This window comes from Desmodus rotundus, chromosome 1 (assembly GCF_022682495.2).
Source record: "Desmodus rotundus isolate HL8 chromosome 1, HLdesRot8A.1, whole genome shotgun sequence".
NCBI lineage: Eukaryota > Metazoa > Chordata > Mammalia > Chiroptera > Phyllostomidae > Desmodus > Desmodus rotundus.
In genome coordinates this window covers 67,498,798-67,516,635 of record NC_071387.1, presented here as the reverse complement: position 1 = coordinate 67,516,635, position 17,838 = coordinate 67,498,798, and the positions used below count along the sequence as shown (strand labels likewise).

Here is a 17,838-nt window from a genome sequence, read left to right as displayed (position 1 = left end):
GTAGACCTATATTGCTAAGAACTTTCTCTACAGACTGCCTTCACTGTGCCCCATAGGATTGGGGTTATTGTGTATTCATTTTCATTTTTTCCAGATATTTTTTGATTACTTCCTTGATCTCATTGCTAAAACATTGATTATTTAACAGCATGTTATTCAGCCCCCATGTATTTGGATGTTTTTGAATTTTTTCCCTTCAGGTTGGTTTCTAGTTTCAAGCCATTGGGATCTGGGAAGATAACTGATATGATTTCAATTTTCTTGAATTTAATGTTTATTTGGTGTCCTACCTTGTGGTCTATGTGTGGAAATGATTTATGTGCATTTGAGAAGAATGCATATTTTGCTTCTTTGGGCTGCAATATTCTGTAAGTATCAACTAAGCCATTTGACCTAAAGTACTGTTTTATGCAGGACTATCCTTGTTGATTTTTTTGTTTGAAACATCTATCCATTGTTAACAGTGGGGTTTTAAAATCTCGTATGATGAGCATATCCTGTTTATCTCTTAAAATCCCCCAAAATTTTCTTTATATATTTAGGTGCTCCTATATTTGGGTTCATATATGTTTACAAGAGTTAAATCCCATTTGGTAAACTGCCTTAGTGTTATGTAGTGACTTTATTTATCTCTGATTATGCCCTTTGTCTTGAAATTTAATTTGTATGATACAAGTGTTGCTACCCCAGCTTTTTTAAATGTCCCTTTTCCATCCCTTCACTTTCGGCTTGTGTATATATTTTGTTCTGAGATCGGTTTCTTGTAGACAGCATATATGCATGTTCTGTATTCTTATACAGCCAGTTATCCCACATCTTTATTGGAGCATGGAATCCATTTACAATTAAGGTTATTATTGATAGGTACTTATTCAATGCCATTTTCCCCTTTGTACCTCTGTTCCTCTTTATCTCTCTCTATTTCTTCTTCTTCTGAAAGTAGTCCCACTAGCACTTCTTGCAATGCTAGTTTGGTGGAGTTGTACTCTTTTACCCAATTTTGTCATTGTTTTGGAAGCTCTTTATATTCCCTTCCATTGTATATGGCAGCTTTGCTGGATAGGGTAACTTTGGTTGCAGGCCCTTGCTATTCATTACTTGGTATATTCATGCCAGTCACTCCTGGCTTGTAGTGTTTCTGTTGAAAAGTCAGCTGATAGCCTTATCAGAGATCTGTTGTATGTTACTAGCTGTTTCTCCCTTGCTGCCTTTAAGATTCTCCCTTTGCCTTTAAATTTTGCAATTTTGATATTGAAATTTCTTCCAGTGGGCCTCTTTGGGTTCATCTTGATTGGGAGCCTTTGTTTCCCTGGACTGGACTTTTCCCTCACCAAGTTAGAGACATTTTATGTCAGTATTTTTTCAAACGGGTTTTCTATCCCTTGATCTTTTTCATCTCCTTCTGGTATTCCTATGATGTAAATATTGTTATGTTTTATGTTGTCCCCAGGCTCCCTTAAACTGTCTGTATTCTTTCTGAGTCTTTTTCCCTTTTGTTGCTTTGATGAGTGTTTTTTTCTACCTTGTTTTCCCACTCACTGATTCTATCCTCTCCTTCATCTAGCCTGCTTTCCATTCCTTCTAGTGTACTCTCCATTTCAGATATTGTATGCTTCATTACTAGCTGGTTCATATTCACAATTCTATGTCCTTTTCATGCTGATGTAGTTACCACTATGTTACTTTTAGCTCCCACAAAGATCCTTTTAGTTTTCACACAGCTCCTTGAGCATCCTTATACAATTACTTTGAACTTCATGTCTGATAAATTGTTCACCGCATTTTCATTTAATTCTGTTTCTAGGGATTCCTCCTTCCATTTTGACTAGGGGTTGTTTCTTTGTCTCCCTATTTTTGGTGACTCCTCTTGTTTGTTTCTACAAATTAAATTGCTCTGCGTTGCCTGCCTGCCTTCATAGGGTGGTCTTCTCTGGGAGGACTCCTGTGGGACTCATTTGTGCAGTCTCCTTGGTCCCCTGAATTGGAAGCTTTTGGGATGCTCTGTATGCAGTTTATGTGGTCCCTCCTATTGTTTTGTATTGTGATTTTTAGGGCTTATTCGTTGGTGGGGTTCTGCCCTCTGTCTGGCTGACTGAGAGTCTCAAACCTCACTACCTCTTGTATGCTATTGTGCAGGTGCTGACAGAACAAAACTGAACAGCACAGAAAACAAACCCATGCCAGCAAACATACCCCCGAACAACAACAGCAATATCAACGACAAATGAGCAAAGATTTTAAAAGGTAGAAAGAGAGTAAGAATATTATAAGAAAGAAAAAAGAAGTATGAGATAACTAAAGTAAATTGATTTAAGAGCATTGATGGAGAGGAAATAATAAAAGTATGGAATAGAATCAACACAAAGACAGAGAAAAATAAAATTATAGCATTAATAAGGAGTGGAAGGAAGAAAGCAAAATGGAGTAAGAAAAGACAAGAGTAAAATATGAGTCTTAAAATAAAGTGAAGAATAGGAACAAAATTGAAGAGAAACAACAACAGCAGCAATATCAATGACAAACAGCAGTGATAAATGAATGTAGAAGAGAATAGGAATATTGTAAGAAGGAAAAAAGAATATGAGATGACTAAAGGAAAGAAAATTGATTTTGAGAGCATAGAGGGAGGTGATATAATAAGCATAAATAATGGAAACAAGGTGAAGAAAGAAAATTCGGTACCTTCCAGTCAAGATGGAGGAGTAGGTAGACATGCTTTGCCTCTTCATGCAGCCACAAGAAGAATCACAACCAATCTCAAAACCAAAGTAGGAAGGATCACCATACTTGATATCAAAGTGTATTACAAGGCCACTGTAATCAAAGAGCCTGGTACTGGCATAAGAATGGACTCATAGACCAATGGAACAAAATACAGAGCCCAGAAATAAACCCAAGTATCTATGGTCAATTAATATTTGACAATGGTGGCTCGGGAGAAAAATGGAGTAAAAATAGCCTCTTCAACAAATGGTGTTAGAAGATCTGGACAGCTATATAAAAAACAAACAAACAAACAAACAAACAAAAAACACCACTGAAACTCAATCCCCAACTTACACCATACACAAAAGTAAATTTAAGATGGATAAAAGACTTAAATCATGACACCATAAAAGACATAGACAAGAACATAGGCAGGAAAATCTCAGATATTCTACACAGCAATATTTTCATCACTATGTCCCCCAGAGCAAGGGACATAAAAGAAATAATAAACAAATGGGATCTCATGAAAATAAAAAGCTTCTGCATGGCTAAAGAAAATAGCCTTAAAATAAAAAAAGAACCAACCGTATGGGAAAACATATTTGCCAATGATTCTTGGACAAGGGTTTGATCTCCAAAATATATAAAGAACTCACACAACGCCACTCCAGGAAGACAAACAACCCAATTAAAAATGGACAAAAGACATGATCAGACACTTCTCCAAGGAGGACATACAGAGGGCCCAGAGACATATGAAAAGATGATCAGTTTCAGTAGCCATTAGAGAGATGCAAATTAAAATCACAATGAGATACCACTTCATACCAGTCGAAATGGCCATCACAAAGAAATCAACAAACAAGTGTTGCAGAGAATGTGGACAAAAGGGAACTCTAGTGCACTCCTGGTGGGAATGCAGATTGGTGCAGGCACTGTGGAAAACAGTGTGCAATTTCCTCAGAAAACTAAAAATGGAACTGCCTTTTGTCCTGGAAATTCCACTGCTGGGATTATATCCTAAGAACCTTGAAACACCAGTGCTATGTACCCCAATGTTCATAGCAGCACAATTTACATTGGCCAAGTGCTGGAAGCAACCTAAGTGCCCATTAGTGAATGAATGGATTAAAAAAACCATCGTACATTTACACACTGGAATACTACACAGCAGAAAGAAAGAAAGCGCTCCTACCCTTTACAATAGCATGGATGGAACTGGACAACATTATGCTAAGTGAAATAAGCCAGGCAGAGAAAGCCAATTACTATATGATCTTTAAGTTGAACCTAAGCAGCAAAACAAACAAGCAAGCAAAATATAACCAGAGACACTGAAATGAAGAACAAACTGACAGTAACCAAAGGGGAGGGGGGAGGGGGAAATGGGAGGAAAAGGGAGAAGGGTTTTCAGGGACAACTATAAAGGACACATGGAAAAACCAAGGTGGGTAGGATCAGGACAGGAAGGTGGGATGGCTGGTGTGGGGGCAAGTGGTGGGGAGAAAATGCAGACAAATGTACTTGAACAACAATAAAAAGAAAAAAGGAAAAAGTCTTTTTCTACTGATCTTTCTTTTTTTAGTTCAATAAATAAGGGGTTTTCTGCATGTGCTCCTTCATTGGTATTTCAGTCCATGGTCCTTTGTTGAAAAGGGGCACAGACTCTCAGACCTTCAATGATATGTATGCTCCATCCCACAGGACCTGCTCCCTCAGGATGAATCAAATCGGATCTGATCACAGTACTTCAGATGCTCAGCGCTGCTCTGCGTGTGTCAGATCCAGTGCAAGGGACAGGCCTGGCCCAGAGACCCCTGAGATGGGAAAGTGGCAGATGAATCGTGTGAATAGATTCTGCCCCTGGAGTGGGCAGACTCAAATATGGGGGGATTTTACCCTGGAATCTTCTACCACACCTAAGTCCATGGTCTGTGAGTTTTGGATAGAAGCCCTAGTCTCTACCCTGTGCCCTGACATTCCAGTTCTCACAGGTGGATGATGATATTATGTTTCCTGAGGGTTCCATTCCTGATGTCTCTTCATGCTCACCATTGGTTTAGAATAGTGGGAAGAAGGAAAATAAAAACAAGATTCTCTCTTTCTGGGCTGCACTTCAGGTTTCCTTACCTAACTATTGTCTTTTTTTCTTTCCTTTTTTAGAACATTGGCATATGCGGACATCACTGAATGCAGTAAACTGACAGAGAGGATTCCAACTGTATAGAAATAAAAATGGGGTTAGAACCAAAGCCCCTGGGTTTCCTAAAATTTGGAATAAACTAGCCAATGTTCTCCATCTAAAGCAACTGCTGCCCAAGGAAACTGGCACAGAGAATGCCTGTGCCGACAGAATTCCAGGCCCACATGTGAGTTCTGGAACACTCATGAAGGCTTCTTGAGTGCGGGTAAGGGGACAAAATGTGGAAGGGGAACACAGGGCCGCCACTCCCCCATCCAACCTAGCAGATGCCACTACCATTCATGGCCACAAATGGCATTCACTGGGCCTAGTTTCTTCCTTTCCTTTTTTTAGTTTTTAGTTTTAATTTTAATTTAATCTTTGTTATATTGTTTCCATTACCATTTAGTCTCCTAATACCCCCTACACCCCAGCAATCACCATACTGCTGTCCATGTGCATGAGTCCCTTTTCCTTTTTGCACAATCCCTCCACCTCCTCTCCTCCCCCCACCAACTGCCACTCCTCTCCTCAGTTCTCTGTCTATGAGTCTGGCCTCATTCTTCTTGTTACTTCAGTGTGTTCATTAGATCCCACTTATGAGTAAAATCATAGGGTATTTATCTTTCTCTGGCTGGCTTATTTCACTTAGCATAATATTCCCCAGTTCCATCCATACTGTCACAAAGGGTACAATTTTCTTCTTTTTGTGTGACCGAGTAGTATTCCATTATATAAGTATCCCATAGCAGTTTTATCCACTGATCTATTGATGGACTTCTGGGCTGCTTCCATATCCTGGCCCTTGTAAATAACACCACAATAAACATAAGGATGCTTATGTTCTTCTGAATTAGTGTACTGGGTTCCTTCGGATATGTTCCCAGAAGTGGGAATGCCGGATCATAAGGCAGATCCATTTTAATTCCTTTGAGGTATCTCCACGCTGCTTTCCACACTGGCTGCATCAATCTGCATTCCCAACAACAATGCACAAGGGTTCCCCTTTCTCCACATTATGGCCAGAAAAGAAAACTTGTTATTTGCTGATTATTGATGATACCATACTGACAGGTATGAGATGGTATCTCACTGTGATTTTAATTTGCATTTTTCTGATGATTAGTGACACTGAGCATCTTTTCATATATCTCTTGTCCATTTGTATGTCCTCTTTGGAGAAGTGTCTATTCAGGGCCTTTGCCCATTTTTTAATTGGATTGTTTGTTTTTATTTTCATGTTGAGTTTTGTAAGTATGGATTTTTAAATCTTGTGGATATTTTCCTTTGCTGTGAAAAATCTTTTAAGTTTAAAATAGTCCCACTTTTTTATTTTTTCTTTTGTTCCCCTTGCCTGAAGAGATATTTCTGTTAAAAAAAAATTGCTATAAGCAATGTCTGAGATTTTGCTATGTTTTCTTCTAGTATTTTTATAGTTTTGGGTCTAATATATAAGTTTGACCTATTTTTAATGTATTCTTTGTGTGGTGAGAGAAGGTGGTCTAGTTTCATTTTTTTTTTTTTTGCATATACCTATCCAAATTCTAAACACCATTTATTGAGTAAAATATTTTTGTTTATTTAAAATATTTTATGTATGTGTTTGCTTCCTCTGTTGAATATTAATTGACTATAGAGGTGTGGGTTTATTTATGGGTTCTCTATTCTGTTCCATTGACCTATGTGTCTGCTTTTATACAAATAACATGCTGTTTTGATTAGTATGGTTTTATAGTATATTTTGGTATTAGGTAGTGTAATTCCTTCAACTTTGTTCTTCTTTCTCAGGTTCACAGTTGCTGTGTGGGGCCTTTTGGGGTTCCATACAAATTTTTGAAATATTTGTTCTAGTTCTGTGAAATACATCATTGCACACACAGAATAAAAGTAATGGAAAAATATTTCATGCAAATGGAAAAGAAAGAAAAGCTGAGGTAGCAGAACTTATCCAACAAATTAGACATGAAAACCAGGGGTATATGAAGAGACAAAGAAGGACACTACATGGTAAAAAAGAGAACAATGCAATAAGATGATGTAACCCTGGTAAACACTTATGCACCCAATATATGAGCACCTAAATATGTAAAGCAAATATTGGTGGACATAAAGGAGAGATTGACAGAAATACAAACATAGTCAGAGATTCTAACACCCCGTTGACTTCAATGGATAGATAATCCAGGCAGCAAATCAAGGAGACAGCGACCTTAAACAACACACTAGGAGTTCTGGCCAAGATGGATGCGTAGGTAGACACACTGCACCTCCTCACACAACCAAAAGAAGGACAAAAACAATTTAAAAACAAAAAACAACCAGAACTTACAGAAAATCGAACTGCATGGAAGTCCAACAACGAAGGAGATAAAGAAGAAACATTCATCCAGACCAGTAGGAGGGGCGGAGACAGGCAGCGGGGAGAGACAGAACTCATGGCAACATGGCTGGACCCAGAGACATGGAGGATTGTGGGATGAACGGGGCAGGCAGTGGGACCACTAGCAGACCCCTCAGCCCCACTTTCATGCATAGATAAACTGGGAGGAACAGTGGGGGGAGCGAAACAGACCGCACAGCCCAGGGCTCCAGCTCAGGGAAATAAAGCCTCAAACCCCCGACTGAAAACACCTGTGGGGGTAGAGGAGCCAGCGGAAAAGACTCCCAGCCTCACAGGAGAGTTTGTTGAAGAGACTCACAGGGGCCTAGAGTGTGCACAAACCCACCCACTCGGGAATCAGCACTAGAGGGGCCCAGTTTGATTGTGGGTAGCAAAGGGAGTGACTAAAATCTGGCAGAGAGTGGAGCAAGCGCCATTGCTCCCCCTCCCCCACATACAGCATCACAGCACAGGGACCAGCATTACCCTGCTCTGGTGAACACCTAAGGCTCTGCTACTTTACATAATAAGCACACCAAGACAAAAAAATGGCCCAAATGAAAGAACACATCAAAGCTCCAGAAAAAATACAACTAAGAGACAAAGAGATAGCCAACCTATAGGATGCACAGTTCAAAACACTGGTTATCAAGACGCTCACACAATTGGTCGAATCTGTTTGAAAACCAGATGAAAAAATGAAGCCTATGCTAAGAGAAACAAAGGAAAATGTACAGGGAACCAATAGTGATGTGAAGGAAATTGGGACTCAGATCAACGGTGTGGACCAGAAGGAAGAAAGAAACATCCAACCAGCAAAGAATGAAGCAACAAGAATTGAGAAAAATGAGGAGAGGCTTAGGAACCTCCAGGACATCTTGAAACATTCCAACATCCGAATGATAGGGGTGCCAGAAGGAGAAGAGGAAGAACAAAAAATTGAAAACTTATTTGAACAAATCATGAAGGAGAACTTCCCTAATCTGGCAAAGGAAGTAGAATTCCAGGAAGTCCAGGAAGCTCAGAGTCCCAAAGAAGCTGGACCTAAGGAGGAACACACCAAGGCACATCATAATTACATTATCCAAGATGAAACAGAAGGAGAGAACCTTAGAAGCAGCAAGAGAAAAGGACACAGTTACCTACAAAGGAGTTCCCATAAGACTGTCAGCTGACTTCTCCAAAGAGACCTTACAGGCAAGAAGGGGCTGGCAAGAAGTATTCCAAGTCATGAAAGGCAAGGACCTACATCCAAGATTACTGTATCCAGCAGAGCTATCATTTAGAATGGAAGGGAAGATAAAGTGCTTCTCAGATAAGGTCAAGTTAAAGGAGTTCATCATCACCAAGACCTTATTATATGAAATGTTAAGAGGATTTATCTAAGAAAAAGAAGATAAAAAGTATGAACAGTAAAAATGACAGCAAACTCACAGTTATTAACAACCACACCTAAAACAAAAACAAAAACAAACTAAGCAAACAACTAGAACAGGAATAGAACCACAGAAATGGAGATCACATGAAGGGTTATCAACAGGGGAGTGGGAAGGGGAGAGAGGGGAGAAAGGTACAGAGAATAATTAGCATAAATGGTAGGTCGAAAATAGACAGGGGTAGGGTAAGAATAGTATAGGAAATGTAGAAGCCAAAGAACTTATGAGTATGACCCATGGACATGAACTATAGGGGAGAAATGTGGGAGGGAGGGGGTGTGCAGGATGGAGTGGAGTGAAGTGGGGGAAATGTGACAACTGTAATAGCATAATCAATAAATATATTTAAAAAACACACTAGATCAAAAGTATTTAAATGATATCTTCAGAGCATTTCACCCCAAAACAGTAGAATGTGCACATTTTTCAAGTGCACAGGGAATGTTTTCTAGGATAGACAACAAGTTTGGACACAAAAGAAGTCTCAATAAATGTAAGAAGCTGAAATCATATCAAGCAACTTCTCTGACCACAATGCTGTGAAACTGGAAATCAATCACAAGAACACTGAAAAACATGCAAAGACTTGGAACATAAATGACATGTTATTTAATGATGAATGAGTCAACAATAAGGAAGAAACCAAAAGACATCTTGAAACAAATGAGGACACAACAATCCAAAACCTCCGGGACAATGGTAAAGCAAGCGTAAGAGGAAAATTCATAGCATTACAAGCCTATCTCCAACAACAAGAAAAAACTCAAATAAAAACCTAACTTTACCCATAAAGCAACTTGAAAAAAAACAATAAACAAAGTCCAAAGTGAGTGCAAGGAAAGAAATATTAAAGGTTACAGCAGAAATGAACAAAATAGTCTAAGAATTGATTTTAAAAAAAGATCAATGAATCCAAGAGCTGCTTCTTTGGAAAGAGAAATAAGACTGAAGAACCTTTAATCAGGCTCTTCAAGAAAAAAAGGGAAAAAACCAATACATAAAATCAGAAATGAAAGAAGAGAAATGACTCACACCAAAGAAATACAAAGGATTGTAGGAAAACATTATGAAAAACTATATGTCAACAAATTGGGCCAGCTGGATGAAATGAACAAATTCTTAGAAACATACAATTTTCCTAAACTAAATCAGGAAGAATCAAAGAATCTGAACAGACAGATTACACTTAGTGAAATTGAAGCAGTAATCAAAAACCACCCACCAAACAAAAACCCCAGAACAGGTGGTTTCACAGGTAATTTTTACAAAACATTACTAGAAGAAAATACCTCTCCTTCTCAAACTAGTTCATGAATTTCAAGGGGAGGGAAGGATCCCATGTTCATTTTCTGAGGCCAGCATTATCCTAATTGCAAAACCAGATAAAGACATTACAAAGAAAGAAAATTATAGGCCAATATTCCTGATGAACATAGAGGCTAAAATCCTCAACAAAATATTATCAAGCCAAACACAGCAATGCACCATAAAAGGTCATACACCATGATCAAGTGGGATTTATTCCAGGAATGCAAGGTTGGTACAAAAATTACAAATCAATAAATGTGATGCACCACATAAACAAAATGAAGGATAAAAACCACAAGATCATATCAATAGATGAAGAAAAAGCATTTGATAAAATATAGCACCCATTTATGATAAAAACTTTCAGCAGAGTGGGAACATACTTAAACAAAATAAAAGCAAAGTATGAGAAACCCACTACCAGCGTCATACTCAATGGACAAAACCTACAAGCGTTCCCCTTAAGATTGGGAACAAAACAGGGATGTTCATTTTCAACCACACATATTCAGGATAGTACTGGAAATCCTAGCCACAGCACCAGACAAGAAGAACAAATAAAAGCATCCAAATTGGAAAGGAATTGGTAAAACTCTTTTTATTTGCAGATGACATGTTATTATACAAAGAGAACCCCAAAGATTCCTCCAAGAAACTACTAGAACTACTAAATGAATTCAGCAGACTAACAGTATACAAAATTAATATGTAGAAATCAGTTGTGTTTTTATATGCCAACAGCAAAGTTACAGAAAGGGAAATGAAAAGCAATCTCATTCGCACTTGCTTCAAAATTAATAAAATACCTAGGAATAAACCTAACCAAGGATGTAAAAGACCTGTACTCAGAAAATTATGAGAAACTGAAGAAAGAATTTGAAGAAGATACAAATAAGTGGAAGCACATACCATGTTTGTGGATAGGAAGGTTTAACATCATTAAAATGCCCACACTACCCAAAGCAATGGATAGATTCAATGCAATTCCTATCATGGTCCTACTTTCCAACCACAACCTTTGGGCAGCTCATACATGTGTGTGGCATATGTAACATATACATGCACCTAGTATATCTGGTATTCTTAATGTGTAGGTATGGGCATGTTCAAAGATTGTAGGTGGAAAGTGATAAAGGCACTTAAAGTTTTGAGGAATGTTTATGCTTTTTACTTCAGTTTTATCTAAAATATTAGATGGGTTTCCCATTATTCCTTAGAAAAATAAGCCTGGATCCCATCACAACTCAGGTTGTGGGAGGAAAAACAATCTACCAACTATGTTTCCTAATTCCCAGAACACATTTAGAAGTATAATACACAGAAATTGCAAGTATCTTTATCAAATAGCACAAGGACTATACATTCACTGAATCTACTGTGAAACTAATACCCAGGAAAGACAGCAAACAAATAAAAATGGTTTTCCCAGGACCTAAAAGACTCCCTAGTGTTGCCTTCTAGTCACTCCCTCAACCAGCTCTCCTGCCTCCTCTCTGCAGATAGCCGCTCTATCTTGACTACTTTTCCCAGCCACAATTTTATGCCTTTTGTGTGTATTTACCCATTAGTCCTGACAAAACCCCTATGAAACAATGCTACTATTGTTCTCATATGAAAGAGGATGAAACACAGGAGAATAAGAGTTCATATTATTTGTCAAGGTCACACTGCTATTAGTTAGAGTTAGGATAGAGCCCATAGCCCTGGCTGTAGAATCATGTTCTTTAACCAAGAAACAATGCTGTGAAAATATGACAAGCTGCACAGACAGTCCAATTAAATACAGTTAGGGGTGCTGTAGAATAACCACTGACCTCCACACAGCAGTTTTCACATGGTTTCACGGGTCTTAAAGAACTTATTTTCTAAGCTGTGTCTCAAAAGGTAATGTAGAGGCCTGAGACTCAGAGGAGAGACCTGCCCAAAGGCCATGTTATGACTAACCCAGAGTTGGATTTGGGCACAAAATGGACTAGCAGCCATTCTTTTTCACTCTTCTTCATAGGGGGAAGAGCCTGAGGCCAAGCAGGGTGGAAAGAGCTGTAGCTCCTCTCTCCTGCTGGCCTAGCTCAGTGCTGGGCATGTGGGTGATGCTACACTTGGACAAAGTGTATGTCCACACTGCCCATGTTTCTGGACTTAATGTGTAGCTGCTACTCCAACTATGAACTTGCTTGGGAAGGAGGGAGCCTGGGGTGTGAACTGCCCTTGTAGTGCAGATGTGTGACCTGTGTTGTAGAAAAATAAGCAAATTATGGAAAGGAGTGAGGCTCAAGGAGAACAGGGCAGAGTTTCTGTGTGGATTCAGGGCTCCAAAGGGGTGAATGTGGGCACTTGATCTGTCCTGACAACACATATCCAGCTTGGGGCAGGGCGTCATGGTATCCCCCCAGATCCACACGATATCACACAATATGGACATCGTGGGTGTTCTTAATTGCCAAATATTGTATGCAAACCCTGTGCCCTTCCCTTCCTGTAGAAGGGGAGGACTTTGTGACCAAAACTAAACCTACTTTAAACCCCTTAATCACTCACATGGTTTTCCAGAGAATGTTCTCACATGACTTTATGTCAGGTCGAAATGTTGTAACCCAATTCAGACTACCTGGGGTGATGGAGAGACAGGTTTAGCCATCCACTGGGCTTCACAGTATTTTGTTTCAGATCCTTGTGGTGGTTAAGTTTATATGTGAATTTGACTGGACTATGAGGTGCCCAGATACTTGTAAAGATCGTTCTGAGTGTGTCTGTGAGGGTGTTTGGGGGTGAGATTGACGTTTAAGTGGATGGACCAGGTAAAGTGGGTTTTCCTCCCTGATGTGAGAAGCCCTGAAGTTTTCAGGCCTGAATAGAACAAAAAGGCTGACCTTCGATTAACAAAATGACAAAATATAATTTAGCTGAATTTAATGCAACAAAATTTGTAGCAAAGGAAAGGATCAAGGGCACAGTAGAATGAAGAAAGGACAGAAGCTGATTGCTCTGGCAGGGTCTTAAAGGAAAGTAATTCTTGTCCAGTGGCCAACCTCCAGCTCAGCAAAACCAGCCACAGGACCATTCTTTTATTTTTTCCTGCCAGATGTCATCAGTTTGTAAATCCTGAGGTGGAATCACACCCACCCACTAACAAGGAACTCACTTTAAACAACATCACTCAACTGGAATTCTACCTGGCAAAATAATGGATGTTATCTCTTTTCAATGATTTCAGAAATTATTCAGAAACTTGCCTTACCTCAATATCAGTAATACCCAGGATGATACAGCTGGAAAATTATCACCATCTTAAAAATAAGAATGGCATTATTGAGCACCTACTATGGTCTCGTCCGATGCTGAACATGTTAATTAATTCTGCAACCCATCCATCAGAACACTCCTTTAACTACATGAATCTTAAAAACAGGTGTTTGTCAAGCACTTTCATGCGTCAGTCTTGTTCTACTGGCTTTAGTACACATCAGTTAACAAAGTGGGCAGATACAGTTCCTTTCATTAACCCCATTTTATGAAGAAGAAAACAGAGTCACAGGTTGATTAACTTTTTCAAGACAGTAGTAACATTTTAGAAGCTATGCCTTCTGACACCAGACTCTGAGCTCTTAACGTTCTAGCAATTTCACTGTTCACAAGAACCAAAGAGGCTACTGAGAGTCCAGATATGCTTGTTCCAGGGCAGCTTTTGTGATGGTTAATTTCATGTATCAACTTGGCTGAATCAACAGGTAGCCATGCTGAACTTTGCCTTAAAACGTAGCTGGAGGTAGAGAAGTGTAAGTATAGCAGCGCCCCATGGTCACTGTTTAAACCAGCAGAACTTCGACTTGGCCAAACAACACATATGTAATTTAAATGTAACACATTGAATGACATCCATTTAGTCTGTAAAGCAAGAACCTGTATAACAAAATTTTCCATGTATTGGGTTGGCCAAAATTGGGTTCCTGCAGTTTTAAGTACTAATAAAGACACATTTTCCACTTTCACTAAATAACTTTATTGAACAACGTATTCACCATTTTGTTCCACTACCTTCTGCCATCTTCCAGGCACCTTTGTAATATCATCTTCCCAAAATGTTTTATCATTTTGAGTAAAGAACTATTCTAGGTGCCTTTTGCAGTATTCCAGGGAATTGTAATTTTTTCCATTAAGAGAGTTTTGTGAAAACCGAAAGAAATGGAAATCCAAAGTGCAATGTCTGGTGAATATGGCAGATGAATCAGAACTTCCCAGCCAAGCTGTAACAGTTTGGCCTGGTCATCAAAGAAACATGTGGCTTGGCCTTATCCATGTGGAAGATTATGTGTTTTCCGGTGAATGATTCCGTGCTGCTTTAGGTTGGTCTAATTGGGAGCGGTGCTTGTTGGAATTAATTGATTGGTTTTCTGGAAAGAACTCATAATAGAGGAGTCCCTCCCAACCCTACCATATACACATCACCCTCTTTGGATGAAGATCGACCTTTGGTGTGGTTGCTGGTGTTTATTTTCTTTGCCCCATGATCTCTTCAATTCCGCATTATTGTAAAATACTCACCTTTCATCACCTATCACAATATGTTTTAAAAACAGAAGGTTTTTGTTGTGTTTAAGTAGAAAATTGCATGCAGAAATACGATCAAGAAAGTCTCTTTGGCTTAACTTATGTAGAACCCATCCATCAAAGCAATTAACATGACCAGGCTTGTGCAAATGATTTTCAATGGTTGATTTGGATATTTTGAGTATGTCACATGTCTCCTGCATGGTATAACATGGATCATTCTCAATTAGTACGTCAATTTGATTGCTATCAATTTCAACTGGTCTCCCTAACCATGGAGCATCATCCAGTGAGAAATATCCAACACAAAACTTTGCCAACCACTTTTGACATGTTCAATTAGTCACAGCATCTCCTGCATACACTGCACAAATCTTTTTTATGCTTTAGTTGCCTTTTTACCTTTCTTGAAAAAAAAGCATAATATATTAAAAGTGTTGCTGATTTTCTTCCATCTTCAATATTAAAATGGCTACACAGAAATTCACTGATTTGGATAAGTGGTTTTTCTGAATGCATGCTGATTTGGCAGCTGTCACAATAGAATCAAACAAAATTGTTTCAAATGAAGTTAAAGGCAACTGAGCACTACCAGAACCATCTTATGGGAAAAAACCGGAAGAACCTTTTGGTCAACCCAGTACATAGTGCATCTTCCCCGGCTCCCCGTACAGATGGGGTCATGATATTCGAGAGGTGCTAGGCAATCAAGAAAGGTATATGAAATCCAGAACTGCCAAGCTTTTCCTCTTTTGCTGAACTTGTCCACCAAGAAGAGGTAGTAAGAAGGAGAAAGATAAAAGACAAAAATGTATTAAAATATTACACACAATTTATGGAAAAGCAAACTAATGCATTGGCTAGGTCACCTGAGGCAATGATTCAAAAAAATCCTCTCAAATTGATATCTCTGCCTGTTGTCTGAGAAATCCACACAACACACACAGTAAACTGAATTGAGCTGATTCCTCTTATGTCAGCACCTGTTTCATCATTGTAACAATGGCCTTCACTCAGGGCCCAAAATATGCATCAGGACACTCAGAGAAACAGGCCTGACACCAACAGTTTTGAAGAACAAAGAGCTTCCACTGAACGTTTGCTCTGTCCCTGTGGCTTTTCACCCTGAATGAAACCATGAAGCTGAAACCACAAGAGAACCGCAGCACCTGTGGGTGTGGGCAGTAGGTGGGGGGGAGTGAAGGGATAGTAAGCGGGAGTGAGAGGAAGCAGTAGAGCGGGACTGGGGAGAGGGTGGGAGGAAGGGTACCAGGTGCCAGGGTGAGCCAATAAACACCGTGTATCTCTCCCACTTCAGTCTAGACGACTCCTCTCAGACATTTCTACCCACCGCTCCCTGTGGGCTGAATATCAATCAGTTACAGCTCACACATAAGTACTGCTCGCACTCCACCTATTCCAGGACTCTTCTCAAGTTCATGGATTTCCTCGTTTTCATAGGCATTTTATGACACAGGTACTATTCTGAGATAGACTTATATAGGGAAGGAAGTAAAGATTTCAGTTTTCAGAGTAAAAGAACCCAAGAAGTTTTCTTTGATGAGAATGTAATTATAAAAGCAACATGCAAATTTAATAACATAAGAAAATAAACATGTTTTGTAGATTTTAATACAAGATAAGGGCAAATATTTGTTGTATAAATACTTAACTATGATAACATAAAAGAATAAATAGTAATAAATATACAGACAAGCAATAAATAAATAACATTAGGTCCATCACCTTTTAAGGAGTGATATCCCAGGAGCTGAATTTTGTAACATGGTCTTGCCTAACACTCCGACAAAAGATGTGCTCAGTTAACGTCAATAAATTCTGTGACTAAAGCAGAAAGAGGAGCCTTTTCCCATCACCTAAGTCCTGTGTGCAGGGGCGATCCAGCACACTCGTCAGTGACACCGGGATCAAGGTGACCGCTGGTCTCTGTCCATGTTACTTAACCTTTCTTGCAAGGTTATTATTGAAGACAAGGATCTCATGATTTCCACTCGGACAGCCTCCCAGGCACAGTCACTGTATTGCTTCTCTTTCAAGTAGAAACAAATGCCCTCGAAGTACCTCCTCACAGGCAGAGTAGGTCCATGGGAAGGCGGGGCAGTTCCTTCCTCTCCCTTGTCCCTCACCAAACAGGCCTCCAGGTCTTCCAGCTGCCGGTAGAGTCCCATGCGCACTTGGTTCAGGAGGGTGGTGTTCCAGGCAGCAGAGGTGTTCTCTGTGAGCAAGAGGTCCGAGATGTGCTGGAGCATCCCGTGGAGGACAGAGATGGCCTGGACCTTCTGGACATGGCTGCCTTTTACCACTGCCCGGGGGAATCTGAAGTCTTTTGTGTCGTTCAGACAGGTTGAATTGGAGATTCTCCGCATTTGCCTCAAAAGCACCAAGTTGTCCTTGCTGAGCTGGATGTGGTTCTGGGGTAGGTCACAGCCTAGAGATTCACTGGGGCCACAGCTGACCACCACCAGGACCAGCAGTAGAGACAGTGGGAGGGCCATGAGCACAGAAGGGGCTGCTGGCCTGGCTGAACTGGGCTTCTGGTGAACAACCTTGGACCCTAATTAGCCTGTGACCTTCTTCTTTCTAAGCATGGCCATTAAATAGGGAGACACAATAATTTTCATTTTCTAAACATTGCTTTACACTTTTACTTCCTTTTTTTGTTTTCATTCATGAGCTCTCCATGTGGGCCAAGAAGATGTCATCATTCTACACTGTCAATTTTGACATTCTAACTTTCTCACTCAACTAGAGATGTGTCAGTCCAAATGGATACTTAACAGTCGATTGAGAAGCATCATTGTCCTAAAGTGAGAACTGTATGTAGGTGTTAAGTTACATTCTCATTGGTCACACTCATACACGTACTCGTGACCAATTTTTATTGCATAAATATTGCTCTTCACTGTATTAGAAACAAAATTTGGTTTTCAATCCGGACAACATTTTTGCCATCTTTACCTAGGGAGCCAGGCTCCCTATACCATGTGGGTTTGTGTATTTTGTTAGGTACGTACCAGACCATGTATGGTAAATAAGCTCTTCAGGAAAATCAAATAAGAAATTGAGAGGGTTTTTCTTTCACATCTATCACGTCTTATATTGTCTTCATATGTCAAAACATTTATGATCCTTTTAAACATATACAGCAATACATTGTACTAAGAAACAGATCTTGAGATCATGTTTCCAAGTGTGAAATAAAAAATGTTTTCAAACATTTAATGTCTTGTTTCACCAGTAAGTCACTTCTTTCC

The 17,838-nt window shown here is 39.5% G+C and overlaps 1 protein-coding gene across 1 annotated transcript; it reads right to left on the bottom strand.

Moving 5' to 3' along the window:
• Positions 1 to 16,491: 16,491 nt before the first annotated feature.
• On the bottom strand, positions 16,492 to 17,079 carry LOC112302899 (interferon omega-1-like). The gene has a single exon (XM_024558408.2). The coding sequence runs from the start codon at positions 17,077 to 17,079 to the stop codon at positions 16,492 to 16,494; it is 588 nt and encodes a 195-aa protein (XP_024414176.1).
• Positions 17,080 to 17,838: the final 759 nt, after the last annotated feature.

Coding starts and splice junctions, on each gene's coding strand:
- LOC112302899 (XM_024558408.2), bottom strand. CDS start 17,079: ATGGCCCTCCCACTGTCTCTACTGCTGGTCCTGGTGGTGGTCAGCTGT.